The 20,340-nt window shown below is 35.6% G+C and overlaps 1 protein-coding gene across 1 annotated transcript in view; it reads left to right on the top strand.

Moving 5' to 3' along the window:
* The window catches only part of STPG2 (sperm tail PG-rich repeat containing 2), a 181,474-nt gene that overhangs the window by 5,262 nt on the left and 155,872 nt on the right, over positions 1–20,340 (top strand). Inside the window, exons 2-5 of the mRNA XM_087875365.1 lie at positions 3,258–3,367; positions 5,970–6,125; positions 9,174–9,335; positions 17,897–18,012. Coding sequence (XP_087731491.1) covers positions 3,258–3,367; positions 5,970–6,125; positions 9,174–9,335; positions 17,897–18,012 — 544 coding nt within the window. The remainder of the gene's footprint in view (positions 1–3,257; positions 3,368–5,969; positions 6,126–9,173; positions 9,336–17,896; positions 18,013–20,340) is intronic.

Genomic DNA, 20,340 nt, shown 5'->3' with positions numbered 1-20,340 from the left:
ACTGCCACCCCCTCCCCTCCCCTGTGACCTCGGCTGATGAAATGTGCGAAAACCGGGTGGGCACATTTCAATGAGGGGGACTCCCTCTCCTGGCCCAACCAGGTCTCCGTAATACCCGCCAGGTCCGCTCCCCCCTCCTGAACTAGATCACAAATGAGGGGGTCTTTATTTACCATGGACCTGGCGTTGCATAGCATCAGCCGAAGGCCTAGGGCCTGAGTGTCTGCACAACCTGGGGAACAAGAGGAGCATTGGGTGCCGGAGCGCACCACCGCTCGAAGATAGCGAGCGTGCGCTCCCATAACATGATATGGGCCCCTGCTCCCGCCATATCTGCCCCTCCCACCCACAGTACTGATATAATGTCCATCAACAGCACAAGGTCTAACCCCCTCCTTGACCCCGAGTCCCGCACCTCCCATACCGCGCTCTTCAGCCGGACCAGGCCTCCTCCCCCACGGGTTCTCCCCCAGACCCACACAACCCACCCCCCTCCCAGAACCCTTTAAAATCCTATCTAAAAACTTCCCCCCAAAACCCCACAACCCCCTCTTCGCAACATGCCACCTCTCGGGATTCCAAAATCCGTCATCAAGGTAGGCCGTCAATAATGAGGAGGGCCAAACCTGCGAGAGGGGGGAGTCTCGCAGTGCAAGAAGTTCAGCAGCCGTAAACATCACAAAAAACAGAGGTGGAGAGTAAACTGGTCAGGGCTTCATCAGATAGTCGAATAGTACTGGGTCAAGAGTAGATCTTCGTTGAGGTGTGTGAGGAAGTTGTCCAGTTTTTCTTTACTGTGTGGCCAGATTATGAAGGTGTCGTCTAAGTATCTGAACCAGAGTTTGGGTTTGTGATCAGATTTTTCTAGAGCTTGGGTTTCAAAGTGTTCCATGTAGAGATTTGCAATGACAGGTGAGAGGGGTGATCCCATGGGTGCTCCTCCTTCCTATTTGTTTGTATTTTTGTCCGTTATAGATGAAGTATGTGTTGGATAGGCAGTGGTTGGTCAGATCTAGGATATGTATGTATGTATGTATGTATGTATGTATGTATGTATGTATCTCCTAGATCTGACCAACCACTGCCTATCCAACACATACTTCATCTATATATTTATTTATTTATTTATTTATATATACATATATATATATATATATATATTTAAAATCTCGGGTGTTTTCCCGTGTCATATTATATATATATATATATATATATATATATATATATATATATATATATATATATATATATATATATATATTTATGTAAGTTTTCACGGGTATGTATGTGTGTATAGTTAATATTTCGGGTTTCTTCCCGTGTAATTGTGGATATATCCCTAAAAGGGTAGAAGCGACGTTTCGGCAGAATCCCATCTGCCATCATCAGGCTTATGCCAGTAGTCATTTTGCACTAACTTAGTTAACTTAGTTAACTTAGTGCAAAATGACTACTGGCATAAGCCTGATGATGGCAGATGGGATTCTGCCGAAACGTCGCTTCTACCCTTTTAGGGATATATCCACAATTACACGGGAAGAAACCCGAAATATTAACTATACACACACACACACACACACACACACACACACACACACACACACATATATATATATATATATATATAATGAAGGTGTGGCTAACTGATGAGGCCTCATAAGTCCGAAATAGATCTATCTTAGTCTCCTTAGTCTCCCAATGGGCAACAGGGAGCTTGCTGGCTGCTGGAAAAAAAGCCTAGAAACTAGTGAATTGGGATTTCACTGAACTAGGGCTGCATAAAAATCTTGGTTTACGTAGGAAGAACCTGGCTACAGAGAAATACATACATACATACATACATACATACATACATACATACATATTGTTCCTTTTTCGTAGGTCTATATGTGCATTACTGTTCTAGCCAGGGTTTTTCCTATGTAAATCAAGATGTTTATATAGCCATAGTTAAGTGACATCCCAAATCACTATTTTCTAGGCTTTATCAGACATTTAAGCAGCATTATGCTGTCTGTTGTAAGACTTAAGGGAGACTAAAATAGATCTATTTCTGGCTTATTTGCCTTCATCAGTTAGCCACACCCTCATTTTATGACTCCTTCCTGTAACGGTCAAATATTTATTTTGTTCTTTTTTCTATGTAGGTCTATATGTGCATTACTGTTCTAGCCAGGGTTTTTCCTACATAAATCAAGATATATATATATATATATATATATATATATATATATATATATATATATGTGTGTGTGTGTGTGTGTGTGTGTGTGTGTGTGTGTGTGTGTGTGTGTGATATTTTTGCAATCAGGGTTTTTTCCTATGTTGAAAAGATGTTAAATGGCCATGGTGGGATCTTTTCAACATAGGAAAAAACCCTGATTGCAAAAATATCACACATTTATACCTATGAATTAAAAGGAATAAATATTTGACCTCTACAGGGAGGAGTCATAAAATATGGGTGTGTCTGGCTGAAGAGGTCCAAGAAGGCCGAAATAGTGCTATCCCAGTCTCCCATAAGTCTCAGAAGAAACAACATAAAATGTCTGACAGGCCTGAAAGCGATGATTAGAGATTTCATCCCACCATGGCCATTTAACATCTTTTCAACATAGGAAAAAACCCTGATTGCAAAAATATCACACATTTATACCTATGAATTAAAAGGTGTATATATATATACACCTATATATATATATATATATATACATACACACACACACACACACACTTAATATAAATAATAATATTTTTCTCCCTGTAGTTTTCCCTTTAGAATTAGCGCTCTAAAAGATCCTCAGCTCTTTATCCTCAGTAACATCTTAGGTAGCATAAGATTACCATCCAGCCTGAGGGACCCCCATCCATCATTATATCATCAATTTGTTCATTTGGTTTTCTTAATAAAATGCAGCTGTGGTTTGATGCTGCTTTCCCCTACCCTGTATGAAATGATTTTTTATGTTGTCACTAAAATAACATTCTGCTTCCATTATCTTCCTATATTTCTGCTGCTCAGAAAGAACCTCTGGGATGACCTTCACACCTTGGGAGATCCTTCTGACATTACATACTCTTGGCATACATGGGCAAAACATTCTTCGCTCATCCCTCCCAGGAGCACCCCCTTACCACAAGGAGGCAGCATAGCAGAACTTGCAGGGGGGAGGTGTCCTTTATATTAATATTATTTACAGCTGAATAAAAAGCAGAAAAATTCTTAAAAATGCATATATGACTTATTTTCTCTTCAGGCGGCTATGCTCCATTTCTTTCCCTGGCAAGCCGTGGGCTTGAAGTTATTTCTCAAAATGATGAGGATGATATGCCGGGGCCAGGAACCTATGAGATTCATAAAATACAGGTAGAGCCATATCAATAAACCTGATATACAAGATGTAAGATACCAAGGAATAGTAAATGGATTTATGATATAGATTAAAACTTATATTTTTCAAAAATATTTTTAATCCAGGTTTTCTATTTCTGTTCTAAATTAGTGATTTGTTTGGAGTGGCAGTTCTAAACCCAAACAATTAGTTGAGTTTTAAGATTATTTTATTTCCTACTTTTAATTTCTCACTCCTTTCTAAAACGATTGCCAAATTATTCTAAAGTATTTTCTCTTATTACTAGGTGACTGGACTAGATGATGGATATTAGAATTTGTAAAAGAATAGAGTGCCAAGTACTTCAGAGGAGTTTTTAAATTAGTACATCTATTATACTCTGAATCATCTTATTTTTATACTTTTGAACTGCATTAACTTGTGGCTATAAAATCCATACTGAAAAAAAATTGAATGTTTTGTTTTAGTCGTTTTTTGTTTAAATCTTAAACTTTCCACTTAAATACCTCTGTGACAACAGTTCGATCAATTTGGCAACATATTACATTCAGTCTTATAAACTATTTACCTAAATGGAATATTATTATTTTAATTCACAACATAATAAAGGGAAGATGGGAGTTGTTTGTTTCATTTTTCATTTTTAAAAGCTTCAGTCCTAAACATTATTTAGCATTTATGAAACATGTATCAGCATAATTTTTGAAATATTCTATGAGCAAGCAATAACACAAAAGCATTCATTTTAAACCAAGGCTGAGGGAACTCAGGTTCTAGTCCTGCCTTGGGCATAGAAAGCAGCTGGGTGACTTGGGGTTAGTCACCAGAGGTTCTCTTAGCCCTTAGAACACAGGAACGATAAAGCACATCGAAAAAATGTTGCCAAATAAAACTTCATGAAATTCACTATGTACTCAACAGAAGTTACTGACAAAAACACACACACAAACCCACAAAAATAAACAGAGTGTTTATGCTCTCTTCTAAAAAAAAAGAAGTAATTGTTAATAAAGTTATTTTTACTTTTGAATTACATTATCTTGTTTTTCTTTTAAAATCTGTTATTAAATCTTGATTCATTTTGAAATGGAGACGTGAACTGTGTTGGTTGCTGTGTTTTTGCTTAATGAATATTTAGAAACAGGATATTTAAGATTTAAGTTGTATACAAAACAGATTTAAATGTGATTGCTTTTTCCAATTTAAAGAATAATATTAGTGCACAACTCCAACATCAGAATTATTTTTTCTCACTGGGTATTGAATATTCTGGTGCAACATTGTAAGTATGACTTTTTAACAGCCTGCACTAAATGCCTAGGGGTTTGCATACTAAAATGGCACTATAAAAATAACTGGACTATAAAAATTTAGGAACTCTTTATTTTAAACATCTTTGTACTCTTTATTATAAGCTTATCATTACTATGAAACTACACGTAGATAATAGAAATTCAGTTAGACAATACCAAATACAAATAACGCATATAACAATAAGTAGCAGAATTACTAAGTAATAATTAGAATTGTTAGGGGCACAATGGCTGGTGGTTAAAGACAGCCTAAATCTGAGACTGAAGCACCATCTGACAAGGTGAGCTCCCATTATTTGCCCCAGCTCCTGTCCACTTAGCAGTTCGAAAGCATGCAAATGTGAATAGATGAACAGGTACCATTTTGGTGGAAAGCATTCTGTGCCCCTTGGCATATAGTCATGCTGTCCACATGACCATGGAAATGTTTTCAGACAACACTGGCTCCCTCAGCTAAGAAATGGAGATGAACACCCCCCCCCCCCAGAATCAGAAACAGCTGGACGGAAAACCTTTGCCTTTAATTAGAATTGTAAACTGCCCAGAGTTACGTGGTTGAATTGAGTGGCTATAGATATTGAAGAAATAATAAATAAATAAAACTCAGTGCTCTAAACTAGCAACAAACCAATTCACAGGAACAAGGCTTCTGTGTTAAAAGCACTTGGGATTAAAAACAGCAGCTGCAGTATCTACTGCAAAAACATTTTGAATAACCAGAATTTTTTTATTAGCTTCAATAAAACTGACAGAGTTTTTAAATTAAATAGACTTTGTATAGAAGCTATTTCTAAAAAGATGAACGCATTGTCCTTTATCTTCCGGTTCCTATTGAACTTCAGTTAGTGAGGGAACATCGATCAGATGCTTAGATCCTGATCAGAACATATGCTATGGCATACATGAAAGAGAGAATGATTTTCTAATTCCTAGCCATTTTTGATCTTTTAGTGCTAAAAAAAAAGCTTCTTAAAATGGACCAGGCAATAAAATCCTTCATTTTTAGTCAGGCATGTAGTCAAAATAGTTAATAATTTTAACTTTTATGTAGATGGAAGATTGGTTTATGATTTATTGTATTGTGTGAATCCAATCTGTTGTATTCATTTAAAAAGTCATGGCAACAATGGGCTTGCATGATTTCTGAACAATATAATCTTCTTTCTTCTTTTATGAGTTTGATTTGTGTAAGCCACATGATAGGACCTATATTTTCATTCTTGGTAAGTTCATAGAGAGTACAGTATAACCAATGATTACTGATGCATTATGGATGATTTTCCTGGTTTTTTTTTAACTCCAGAAAACTATTAAAGGAGGCAAAAGTCCTCAAAACAAGGAAAAGCGTTTCCAGTTTATAATTAATGATACACCTGGTCCTGGAACATACTGCCAACCTCCTTCACTGAGTCCAGAAGATAGTAAGACAAAAAGACAATTGAAAATGCCTTCTGCACGGGTATGGCAACATAAAAATGAATATTGTTGGTTTTTTATATGAACAGTTGACACTGATAGTAACTTTTATGTAAATGTTTTCTGTAGTCAGGTATTTTCTGAAAAATGTCCAGTAAAACACAATACATTCTGAAAATTTCTGTTTTGTTGAAGTTGCAAATATAAGGACTTCGAAGCCTGCATTATATGGAAATGTATTATTAGTTATTCAGATACTTGTATGATTTTTGTTCTTCTCTTGCATACATATTTGAGGGCAATGGGTTGAAAAAAATTACTATTTTATTCCTGTAGTGGTTACCAATACTTCTGTTCCAACTTTTTTATATGGCTGCAGTATGGTTTCTATATGATGAGATTTTTGCTCTGACAATTTTCTTAGAGCAAAATGAACTGATTCCACTTCACTGACAATTTGCTATGCAAACATGAGCCTCTATTTCAGGGTGGTATATATATGCCTGTCACTTTCTTCTTGAAGGGTTTTCTGAGAACCTTGGACAATTTTTGGCAGAAAAATAATTTATTTCCTATAAAGACTACTTCTAAAACTAAAACACTATTTCTCTGCATTAGGGATGTGCAAGCCGGGAATCTTGTGAAGGCAAACGTTTTTGATGTAGATAGACCAAAGAAAGAATTGTTTCAAAATGCTTGAAAAAGCATTCTGGATAAAATGTTTTTCAAGGAATTTTATTTCTAGTTAATAAAATAATTGAAACTAATCACCTAGAAAATTGCAAAAACAAGGTATCTTTGTCTTGAAAATGAAATTATATTCCCTTTATATACATATATAGAGATCTATCTTATGGCCACTCTTTTTATCATAAAATGGAGCTACTTTCAGTATAATCCTTCTCCTTCATCAGCAATTTCTTGATTTCATTGGACATTGGAAAGGAGGTTCAGGGTAGAATGGAGACAGTATGGGTGGCTGAATTTTCATCAGACTCTGGATGAAGGAAATCCATCCTGACTCTTTTAGACATCTTAGTGGCCTTTGATACCACTGAATATAGTATCCTTTTAAATAGCTTGTAGGAGTCAGGGACTGGGGCCCTAGATTGCAGCAGTTTTACTTTCTTCCTTAGTGAATAGTTCTAATCGGTGACGATGAAGCAGGAAAGATCAACTCAATAGATACTCCTAGGTGGGATGCTGTAGTGTAGGGAGATTCTCTGTCATCTCTTTTTTAAAAAAAACATTTATATGAAGCTACTGAAAGAGTTCATTCAAAGTTTGGGGTTCAATATCATTAATATGCTCATGATGCTTAGATCTACACCAGTAACCTGGTGAAAATGGTGATCCATTTGAGATTTTATCCCAGTGCCTCGAGGCTGGGAGGTTTAAACTAACTCCTAGCAAGGCAGAGTTACTGTTTGTCTGGAGTTCTCTATCTGCTCTGTCTTGTTGGGTAGTTCTACCCTTGAAAGAGGAAATCTGTTATTTGTGGGTTCTTTTGGACTCATAGATGCTGATTAAAAAAAAAAAAACCATGGAAGTCATAGACAGGGGAACGTTTTCCCCAGCTTTGACTGGTATATAGTTGCAACCATACTTGGGTTGGGAGGATCTCTACAGAGGTCTTCATTCTATCTCTTGTTATGGTTTGGTTTGGTTAATTTTATTTTATTTTGTGTTTTATTCATTTTGGAACTTTCATTACTTGTATATTTTATCTTATAAGCCACCAGGAATCCTTAGGTTGTCTATATGTATGATAAACAAACAAACAGTCGGTAATTTATGAAAGATAGACCAATGGGATGCAATCAAGAGAGCCCATTTTATAGATAAATGTTTTCTGATAAAGATGGTAGTACGTTTATAACAGTATCTTAAAAGGCCTTCCACAACTGGTATGTTTTAGTAGTAAGATATCTCATCTCCAGTCTTCCAAGCTGATTTCCAAGTAATTATGCTGAATTTAGGGCAAAACTGGATATTTGTGATAATTGTGGCAATTATCAAAATAGCTCATCTGAATTTTTAGAAAATTTAAAGAAAATGCTTGATTTTGAACCTTTTGGGAGGTAATTAAATAGTGAACTCTCTGAAAATCTGGAACATAAAGTACCAAATGAAAGATATTATTGAACTGGAGAATGAGAAAAGACATTCGACATGGTCATCAAAGGTGAAGTGTCAGGCTTACTGTTCAGAAACTCAGTTACTATAGCCTTTAAAAGGAAACACAGAAGCTAAGTTCTGTAATAAGATGATTTGTTGATTTATTGTGCCACCAAGTCAGTGTTTAGTCTTGATAACTGTCTAGATTTGGCAAGATTTCAGAAGTGGTTTGCCATTACCTTCTTCCTAGAGCTGAGTAAGAGAGTGAATGGCCCATAGTCATTCAGTTGGTTTTGTACTTAAGGCAAAACTAGAACTCACAATCTCCTAACATGAAAGAAGTCAAGTTCACCTATTATGTTTCCTGTGGTTGTCTCTAAACAACTAAATTATAAAATTCCCAATTCTTGCCAGCATTGGTATTAGAACTTGTGCATTCTCTGTAGTTCTTCCATGGAATAGATAAACTATTGGTTTCAAATAAGAAAATTCCTCATATTCAAGGAACCACTCAGGTAAGAGAAGCACCAGACAAAAGGTAACTCCATCCTTTGATAGAAAGAATGGTATTAAAAGAGATTACTACCAATTGATCTCTCAAAAATCTACAAAAAAATACATTTCAAATTCATTAAGAACAGTTCTTCCCTTAAATTGGGCTGTTGAGGTTCAGAAAACCTGGATGAAATGGAATGGAAAATAAATGATATTTTTATATTATAGGACTATAGTTCAAAGCCAAACATATCCTGTTTTCTTTGTGATGAAATTCAGTTGTGTAATTTGATGTTCCTTTGTAGAATAAATTCCAATCTTGTATTATCTATAGAAGAAAAGATTTGTAGCTCAGGGTTGAACTGTGGGTGTGCTCTGTATCTGGTATGCCACGAAAGTGAGCACCAAGTATGCCACAATCTTGTATTATGATTTATGGTTAGAAGAATGTGTTGTAAACACTTGTTTGTTTCCACAGAAAATTGCAGGCTGTATCAAATATTTTCGAAAGTCAGAGGCTCCATCTATTCCTTCCCAGGGACAAGCATTTGGTTATGAAGAAGCTGAAGATGGGACACTTATAAAATTTAGCCAGCCTGTAAGAGACACTACTTTGGGACCAGCATACTATCAAGTATATGTAAGTAATTTTAAAAGATGGGGCACTGTTCTTGGCTCCATAGGATTATAAAGTGATACTCAGAGCTTCTAGAACCCAAAAGTCCTAAATTGGGGTTATCAGGAAAAACCATATGTTAAACTAGAAATAAGTGATTTTCTACATTAAAAAAAAAGCTTTCCATTTCTTAATTCTTATTATCACTTAATTCTTACTTCACTTTTCATTGGCAAACTCAGTGGCTTTGGACAATTAATCAGTTACAGTATCACCGAGTTTTAGGGCTTGCAGTGTTTAGCTTGAAGTGATCTATCCAAGGTCCTGAAAACTTTGCCTCTTTATAGTACTGTGTGGCTTCATTACTAAATCTTGGGCATTCCTTTACATTTATTTATATGTAGTCGTCAACTTAACAACCATTTGTTTAGTGACTGTTCGAATGGTAGTGACAAAAGTAACTTATGACCATTTTTCACACTTATGACTGTTGCAGCATCCCCATGGCCACGTGATCAAAATATGGACGCTTGGCAACTGGCACGTATTTATGATGGTTGCAGTATCCCGGGGTCATGTGATCTCCTTTTGCAAACTTCTGACAATGGAAATCAATGGGGAGGCCAGATTCACTTAAGAACCATGTTACTAACTAAACATCTACAGTGAATCATTTAACAACTATGATGAAAAAGATCATAAAGTGAGGCAAAACCTACCTAACAACTGTGTTACTTAGCAATTGGTTCAACTGTGGTTACAAGTCAAGATGTACTTTCATTTTAGGATTTTGTTCACAGATTGGATTCTCTCTATCTTTTAGGTTCCAATCAACTGATTCAACTTTTTTTAGCCGATGACTATCCCACTATAGCTTTATGTTACTTTATTTTAATCAGTAGTTATTAATTCAATTAATATTAATGTATTTTCTGTCCCTTTCTTGGAATGTTATTTCTGGCATACTATAGATACACATACACATTTAAGTATACACATAGTTACAGCCATGTATCACTGGCACAAATTCATAGTGGGCTGGTAGTAGAAATCTTTATTATTAATTTCAAGTAAAATTAGCAAGTATAGGTTGACAAAGTGGGGAAGATAGGAGTTTTATCTGTGAGGGTTTCTCTTTCTCTGTCTCTCTCTCTGTGTGTTTATTATTCATTCTTGCCTACACTTGACTTAAATTCTGAACCATTTTGCTAGCTATCTCTGTAGAAATACTCTCTGTATATAAATAAATGCTCAGAAGACTTGTGAAAGGCCTTGAAGTCTTGTCAGAGGCTTTGAAGCATCCATGACAAATATTCAAGCGATTGCAACTGTTCCATGGATTTGAGAAATGGATCCAGAAGTCACTTTGCTCACTGAATTATTTTCATAGAGCTAATTATTTCTATGTGCAATGAAATAGTTCAAAAAAAGTTTGTAGATATTTCATTGTATATATTTAATTGCTTTCAATATTTAATTTTTTAACCTTAGAACCTAGATAATGTAGAATATATATTTATTTACTAAATGTATATGCTTTGGTCTGATATTTTCTCAGATCTTAAATCTACATGTTTTTTTATTCAACAAAACATTTTACTCTGAAAACGCACATATTGCATATTCAGCACTTTGTGGAAGTCCTGAGGCAACCGCAAAAAATCTTTCACAAGCTACATCTTTAACAATAGAGAACAATAATGCAACCTTTGTGCTTAGCTAAAATAAATATGATGTCAGTATAATATTGCTTGTAATTCTATGAGCTGAAGGTGAAAAGTAGTGGTGTTATGTTATTCTGTTTCTGTTGCCTATTGTAAAATCAGTTCCAAGGGAGAACCTCTTAAAAGATTGTTCACCAACAGAACTTCATCAGTTGTTTCCTACAACTTAGATTTTAAGTGTCTATGGAGATTCACATTCATCCAGGTCATGGTTGTCCCAAAGGTGTTTTTTAAGAGGCAACTGGACTTTCTGTTTTTTCTTTGAGGACATTTCACTTCTCATCAGTGGTGAAATTCAAATTTTTTTACTACCAGTTCTGTGGGCATGGTGTGGTAGGCATGGTGTGGCCTGGTGGGCGTGGCTTGGTGGGTGTGGCAAGGGAGGGATACTGCAAAATCTCCATTCCCACCCCACTCCAGGGGAACGATACTGCAAAATCTCCATTCCCACCCCACTCTGGGACCAGCCAGAGTTGGTATTTGCCAGTTCTCTGAACTACTCAAAATTTCCGCTACCGGTTCTCCAGAACTTGTCAGAACCTGCTGGATTTCATCCCTGTTTCTCATCCAAGAAGCTTCTTCAGCTCTGACTGGATGATGGGGAATGGAAGGATTTACACTCCTTGCAGGCAGCTGGTCATTTGCATTCTTAGATTTTAAGCCATTCAAACCCATTCTTACTAAGCTGCAGCCCATACAAGATGGCTCTGCCCTTTCTCAGATATTGGATGGAAGGCCCATATTTGCACACAATCACCAAATCTGAAGCAGGTTCCAAAAGCCACAAGTTACAGCAGGACAATGATGCCAATATGGGAACCAGATTCTATAAAACTCAGATATCTACTTTGCCCTCATAACAGCACAATTGCAGGCCCCAACAAGTACATTCACAGGATTAGAGGCATATTCTCCAGCTCTTCCTCCAGTGTAATATGTACCATCATTTGCCAGCAATGCCCTTTTGGATTCTGCATAGGACAGATGGGACAAATTTTTCATAAAAGAATTAACGTACACAAGTTTGACATCATGATTGAAGCCAATTCTAAAGTAATATTAGGACAAGTACTCCATGGCAAATCCCAAAGTGATTTTTTAAGAAAAGAATATCACAGTACCATTGAGCAAGAAATTGTTTAACTTCCATAAATGAAAAGTTTTCAGCAACCTTTGAAAATCCCAACAGACAGAATGGTGTTTTAAGGCATTACAATTGTAACTTGCAACTACATAACCAAACTGCTACACCAGTCTAGCCCTCTGGGCATATGATGAAGTGAGTTGCAGCTCACTAAGGCTTATATCTTTTAATAACAATTATTGCTTACAAAAACTTGCCTCTTAATTATAAGTTTTCAGGCAGTACATTAGAGGGCAGCAGAGTCATTCAATGGAGCTGCATGGATTTGGGACTGTAAAGCATTTTGCTATGAAAAATTGCCTGCATTAGATATTGCAAAAGAAAAACCAAATCTTTTTGCTTTTAAAAATATTAAGGATATCTTATTAAGAATGAAATGAACTATAGATGATTCTATCGATGCATCCATGTTTTATTTTGTATTTATGATTTATTTATGTTATTGGCTTTGTTTCCAAAAAACGATTTGTTTCTTTATTATAATATTCCATAGTTATCTTTGAGTATTCTTACTGATTGGAATGTTTATGCCCAGGTTTCATCTTGCTTATTGCCACTCCTTGATTTCAGTGCAGAATGGGAAGAATTGTGTTTGCAAAATATGGAGTAGAAAAAGGTGCTATGATAAGGACGGGACTGCTATGTCTTGAAAATCTTACATGTTATAAAAATGGTGGTCTACAGAGCCTAAATAGATATTGTAGAGTTTCATGAAAAAGAAGAAGAAATAGAACAGGCACTTAGTTATCTGTAAGAAACAACTTACCTAAGTTGTTTCAAGTGAATTGTTGTTAGTTTTTTTTAAAAAAATCAGAACATAAGTTCTCCTCAAATCTGCTAGATTTTCGTTATAAACTCAGGGAGGGCAAAAGTCTAAAATCTGCTAAAGCATCTATGATTTTGTTGTTGTTGTTGATAATGAAGTCAAACACCAAGAATAACTTCTTGATTTCCATCCAAATTGCTGCATAACCACAAAAATAGACATAAGTATGGTATCCGGATTCTTTTTCTTCTTCTTCCTCCTCGTCCTCCTCTTCCTTCTTTTCCTCTTCCTTCTCCCTCTCTTATTGCAGATTTGTCAACAAGATGGTTAAAAATATAAATGGGGCAGCCATTGATTTGCACTTTAACTGTGTCTGGGTTTAATATCCGTGAAGCACAATGAATTCTACTTGGACCAGGAAGAGCCATAGTTAAATCCTTATCAACCATGGGGCTCAATAAATGAGTTTGGGCAATGGCTTTCTATCACCCCCATCGTATTTCACAAGGTTGTTTGCAACTGTTCTGGCCCAAGGAAAAAAAATATAAATAGGTCATGGAGGTGAAGTTGTTCTCATGTAGCAAATCTAGTATAGTATCATATAATATTTGATTTATTCTTTTATTGCAGACAGTGAACATCATACTGTTATGAGTATTTCAGGATTAAGAGAAAAGGATAGAATGTAAGGTGTTTTTTTTTACCATATTGGAAGACTACATGACATCCAGAATCAGTTTTGTGAGACTGGCAGTTATATAAATTTAATACCTACATAGTTAAAGAATGATTGTAGGAGACCTGCTTCAATTTTCTTTATTAACATATTCTACCCGATGCACCTTATATTTTTTATTTTGTTTTTTGAGAACTGCATACGCAGCTATGACAATGATTCGAAGTGCTTGCAGCTGGATGCTTTTAATAATAGAAGACATTTCATATTTCTAAAAGCTTCCTTTCCAAGCATTTTGAAATATGATAAATACTTATTTCCACCTGAGGCAGTATGGGATGTAATCTGAAATCTGTGTAGTCAATCTTACATATTCATGCTAGGAATGCTGACACTGATAAATTACCTAATGTTGGGAACATGCTGGGAAATACCTGGGCTGCTGCTGTAGCACTGAAAAGACAGTCCATTAGTGGCAGAATTAATTCACTCTGGGACTTTTAATTCTTCATGGAATCTATTTCCATATTTAATTACTGGAAAGTCGTGGAAAAAAGTTCTAAAGCACCTTCATCCATTTTTATTGTCAACGGGAGTGTCGATTAGCAATTCTTCAAGTTATATTGCAATGTTCACTTAAAATAATGCACCTCCTTGCTGAGTTTGCTTCAATTAAACCATATTTTATTTGCTAATGACATAGCAAGACGACAGCGACCTTGAAGTTGGGATTGTCAAGATTTCTTGGCAAAAGAGGATGATGATTTAGAGTTAAGAGGGCATCCATTTATTCTGCAGACTGTGTTTTTAAAAGGTTTTTTTTAAAAAATAAAAATTCCATTAGGGATTAGGATTTTATGTGAGTAATGCACAGGTTAGTGAGTTAAGTATCAAGTCAGTTTTATATTGTTTTTAATGCTAAGATTAACCTGGATATAGGGAAGGAAATAATTATATTCAATTTATTGAGTCTGAGAAAGAATAGCTTGTAGTCAGAGTGCCTCTTAAAATTGTTTTCAGAACTCAATTGCTAAATATGCTTTTTGTAAATGTCACAAAGAGATATTGACTGAAATGTTCTTTCATAGATACCAAATTTGGTTATTGGATTTTTAGGTTTGTAATGAAACAAAATACATATTTTCATAACTGCAGAAGGAATCATAGAATCAATCCTTTAACATCAACCCCTTTTTCAGCAAAAGCTGAAGCCACATTTCACAGCAAATAAATGCACAAAAAGCAAATAATATATAATCCATGTTTTTTAAAAAAATCTTTGATACTCTATAGTTAGCTGCTGCCAGAGAATTGCTGTTAGTCTTCTGCTATAGCAAAAAGATTCAGTTATTTTTACATTGCCAAAGCTTGCAACAAAGATGGTATATCTTGTGCAATTTACAGAACCAAATTTTTCTGTACTACTGCTACTAGTACTGCTATCATTCTATATTTTGGTTTATTCTACTATCAAAAGATAATTATGGCAATTTACCAGTAAAAGTCAAAATAATATACTCAATCATTCTTTTAATTTCTTTGGTTAGGCTGGTTTTTTTAAAAAAATACACTTCCACAATATTTTTGCAACATAAATATATCTTATTTCCAATTACCATAGGAAGAAGCAAAGTAGTACTGAGATTTACAAAGAAACAGCTATTAAACTGCTTGATGAAGCTATTGGTGAGGAAACTGTTAAGGCTGGAACCATGAAGGGGTGCCATTTAATTGATCGGCCTATTTGAAGTACAAACATAAGATGAACAATGCTTGATCTAAGTGAGTTGCAGATCATAGCTGAGAAATTCTGAATTGGTGAAATAGATTTCAGCCATTCAGAATGCGGAAGGAAATGTAACATTATTTGAAATAACTTTTTATTTTAATTTTTCAAAAAGCCTTGTGCCTCTATTGATGTTTTTTTCATTTAGACACAGTTTTGTACTTGTTATATAGTTGTACTGAATGAGTGAATTATTGAGATGTAGTTTTTCTAAATTCATAATAAAATCTTCTTATATGTAGAAAATATGATCTAGAAAGGAGCAGGTTAGTCTTACCTACGATAAGGTAGATTTTCCCCGCCTTTTTTGCTACAAGGCCATTATGTACTTCAGTAGAAAGGGGAGGATGGGGTTTAAGATTGTGTCACATATTACCTATAGAACTGCAAAAAAAGTACTGTTCACATAACCATGGAGAGCTTTCCCTGCTGTTTCTGCCAGCCTGATTATCACTCTTATCAGGTGATTTTGGCAGAATGAATTTGCTATTTGCCCATTATCATTAGCTGTTTGAAATTAATTACTTGTTCTCCAGCCAGCGATTGCCCTGCTGCTAGTTATTTGTTTTTCAATCAGCATTTTGCAACTGAATTATTTGAAAGAGGAAGTGTCCTCTCTTCACCTACATATGTGTGAACACATTGCACGCACAAAATACCAGTGCACAATACCAGTGGTGGTATTGACTTACTTCGCTACTGGTTTGCAAATGTGAGTACGCACGCTCTGTGCTCGTGCGGGACACCTCTAGGAATGCGCAGGACCTTCTGTGCATGCGCAGAGTGTCAAAAACGGGACATGATGATGTCTGGGCGGATGAGCGGAGCCTCCCGCAGCCGCCTCTACCTGCTCACCTGAACCAGATAGAACTGGCTGAATATCACCACAGCCTCACACCCTACAATAAGCATTGCCGTAGGGGAAATATGAAGCATTTTTCTCTTTAGGAAGGCAGGCACAACAAAATTTGAGGAAGCTCCAAAGAAGGTGCCTTTCCTTTCCATTGCCCTGGCTTCTAGTCTTTGCCACGATCTCATTCTGAGATTTCATGTTGCTTCAATGAGAACAAATATCCTAAAGTAGTCTTCAATGACAGCATTTTTTTTAAAAAAAGAAAAACATGTTGATTGACGTCTCTTGCTACTGTTGGCATAAATGGGTTTGGAAAATCCAGTCTGTTTGTAGACATACGAGCACTTTTGAGCGAGTTTCGTTGTTAGCAGCCCTTGCTGAAGTGGCTACATGAACATAAGACATCTCAAGCTTTGTATTCATTTGGAAATAAGTTCCTTTAAATTCAGCGGGACTTATTTTTGAACACACAATGTTAGAACTGTCTATTTGGTGACCCATACAATTAATTCTGAATCTTGTTTTCTTTTCAGATTTGAGTAAAGCAAGGCAAAAGAGAATGTCATGGTGTCATGATAATGTAATTCAGTGTAGAGTAATATGATTATTCGTATATGAGTGGACTGTAAGAGTTTTAATACATCTTGGTAATACAGGTAGTCCTTGAGTTATCACCACAATTGAAACCAAAATTTATGTTGTTAAGGGAGACATTTGTTAAATGAGCTTTGTCCCGTTTTACGTTCTTTCTTGCCACAATTGTTAAGAACAGAAGTTCTTAAGTTAGTAACATGGTTGTTAAGTGAATCTGGCTTCTCCATTGACTTTGCTTATCAGAAGGTCACAAAAGTTGATTACGTGACCCCCTGCAACACTGAAATTATCATAAATATGAGTCAGTTGCCAAACATCTAAATTTTGATCATGTAACCATGGGGATGCTGCAATGGTTGTAAGTGTGAAAAACGTCATAAGTTGCTTTTTCCAGTAACGTTGTAACTTTGATGGTTCACTAAATGAACTGTTATACATTGTGGGCTCCCTATAATTTACTGCTTATTTGGAAATTTCTTAGATTTATGAATATACCTTTTAGAAACCACTGGATGGTGCTCTAATTCCATTCCTATAACACAATTGTATTTTTGTGTTCTTTTTTCTAGTTTTGAAAGTAGTTACAAACTACTTCATATGTAGCATTGTCATGTACATAGAAAACAGTTGTCTGCTTATCTATGTTCAGATTTATTCAACTGATTCACTGATCCAAGGGAAAAACTGTTGACAGATATTTTCTGCTTTATCTATTATAAATGTATTTGTACCATATCTGTGGTTGTAATAATGATTGGTTTTATATATGCATAAATTCAATTTACTGAGAAGAAAAATATAGTAGTTGCAGGATATGAATTAATAAATATGTATTTTTGGATTTGTTCATATACATAAAATGCAAATTTTCAGTTTTTGACAATGGCAAGGATTATTCATTTCTGTCTGAATTATGCAGTATATTGATTAACTTTAATATTGCGTACAATTACTGAACTTATACTATGAAATATGTAGCTCAAACCTTGCTTATGTCTTGTGGGGAAAAATGAGAATAAACTCTGTATTCATTTTCTTTCAGAATGAAACCTATCCAACTTTGAAATATAAAGGAGTGCATTTTGGCAGTTTGAGAGAAAAGCGTCTTGAATTTAAGCCACATGAGGGCCCTGGACCTGCAGACTATGATATCATTCCGTATGTAATTCAACTGGTACTTTGAATCATATTTGCCCCTTGTAACATAGTATCATCAAATGTGTAATTCTGGGTGGGGTGGGGAGAAGACAGGGAGGACACAGTTGCCTTTTGAGGGTTGTTTGGAGGCCCTATTCCAAAACCAGGATAATGAAAAGTGAAACTAGGAGAGTGTTGAATAATTCTAATTATATAGTTCACAGACTCCTAAAATCGAAGTAATTTAGGGGAAAGAAGCTCATCAGTTCCCCAGTAATTGGTTCTGTTCTTGGACTAATCTTAATATAATTTTTTTTTCCTAAGTTCAACAAGAATGATTCTTGCTCCATTGCATTTTGTCTTGCTCTTCCCCGTGTGTGTGTGTGTGTGTGTGTGTGTGTGTGTGTGTGAGAGAGAGAGAGAGAGAGAGAGAGAGACAGAGAGAGAGAGAGAGAGAGAGAGAGAGAGACAGAGAGAGAGAGAGAGACAGAGACAGAGACAGAGACAGAGACAGAGAGACAGAGACAGAGAGACAGAGACAGAAAGACAGACAGAGACAGAACAGATCTAGATCTTTTTCTATTTCCAACGCTTTCAGATTTTTTAAAGGTTCTTTCCTATCTCCCTGCCTATTTTGTTCAAGTTAAATACACCCAGGAGTCTCTCTTCTAAGTCCTTGTTCTCAGTCTTTTAAATCATGATAGACGTATGAGTTGGAAAATCTTTTTCAGGTCTCTCGCATTTATATCTACAGCTTACAGTGGCTAGATGTAGTCTTAGGGCTTCAAGTTATGCACTTCTCATTCAACCATGCCCCTCATCAGCTTGAAGATACAGCAGCTCCCAAACTTTCTTCTCCCCTCCCTCTCTTCTTTCATGCCACGCAATTAAATGGTTCTCAATGGTTGCATCATCCCTCTCATCTCCAATTATCTTAATATTAACTATTGTTTGTTTCAAAGAAGCCAAACTTCGTTATTATCACCTACTACTATATACTGTCAATTTAGTACTCTGCTAAGTAGCATGTTCTGAGAAATGATTGAAGGCAGGAAATTTGTTACGTATTCATGTTGCCTGTAAATAATGTTAACTTGTCAGCCCATCTGTTTTTTTATGATCAGTGTTACTCACTGATAGTTATCTCCTTATGAGTCCCTAGACTAAATCTGCTTTTTCAATATGTGCATGAAACTCCTTTTAGTCAGAATTTAAAGAAAACTGAAAGATGCTTTTTCTTGATTCATTTAAGTTCTGAGGTCAATCTGCACACGAAGACAAGATATCTGAGTGTTGAAATATGCTGATTCCTCTATCATGGTCATCTTTGAGTTGTTTTTCTTATAGTCTTACTTACTTTGGCTAAGGGTAAAATAACTTTTATGGAGAATAGAAGGGAAAGGAAATGAGGATAGAGTTGATTTGAACTCCTATCTTCTTGTATGGTCCTTTTACTCCTTAAATTACAGGATTCCACAAGAAGAATGCTAAAAGTTTTTGAAATAGGAATGCATTAAAGATACAAAGCACAAACAGATTAGTAATAGTGAAACCAAATAGTTACAGTTTAAATTTCCATAGTTTTATAAGGCACTAATTATTTTAATTAATTATTTTAATTAATTAATAATTAACACTTAATTAATTATTATTTTATTAATTTGATTTTGATACATCCTGACACCAACTGGAACGGGCTTCATCTTATTTAAGTATCTAAACATCTGGTTCAAATTAATCTTTTTAAAAAGCGTGCTATAAATAAAAAAAAGAAACCTGGGAGACAGGAATCTTGCCCTGAACAATTAGTTATACTTTTTAAAAAACATTTTTCCCTGTGAAAATCTGTGGTTCTGGAAAGTAATATGACCTCAGAGTAAAGCAACTAAAAACACAAAGAAGCTTTTAAATGTTAAGAAGAATGTTAAAAAAAATACTACGGTATTTGTAAAGAGCCAGTTTGGTCCAGTGGCTAAGGCTGGAAATGGGGAGATCATGAGTTCTAATCCCGCCATGAAAGCCAGCTGGTCGATCTTGGGCCAGTCATTCTCTCTCAGCCGAATTCACCTCACAGGATTGCTGTTGTGGGAAAAATAGAAAAAAGGTATGTTGAGTTTGTTTGCCGCCTTGAATTATTTGTAAAAAATAATAAAGACAAGATATGAATACATAAACTAACCATTGCTAAATTATTGCAAGAAACATGATTTTATTCCATATAGTAGTTACACAGCTTTCTAGGCTTCCTCAGCCTCGACTGCAGTTCGATTGGTAATTTACCTGCGAGAAGAAAACTTGAAAATGAAAAATAGATCTTATTCCATTATATAAGTGGAGGCTAGGCTATTA

Source organism: Pantherophis guttatus, chromosome 8 (assembly GCF_059756535.1).
Source record: "Pantherophis guttatus breed Tessera chromosome 8, ASM5975653v1, whole genome shotgun sequence".
NCBI classification, from domain to species: Eukaryota; Metazoa; Chordata; class Lepidosauria; order Squamata; family Colubridae; genus Pantherophis; species Pantherophis guttatus.
The sequence above is the reverse complement of the archived record's forward strand: the minus strand, read 5'-3'. Positions and strand labels throughout refer to the sequence as shown.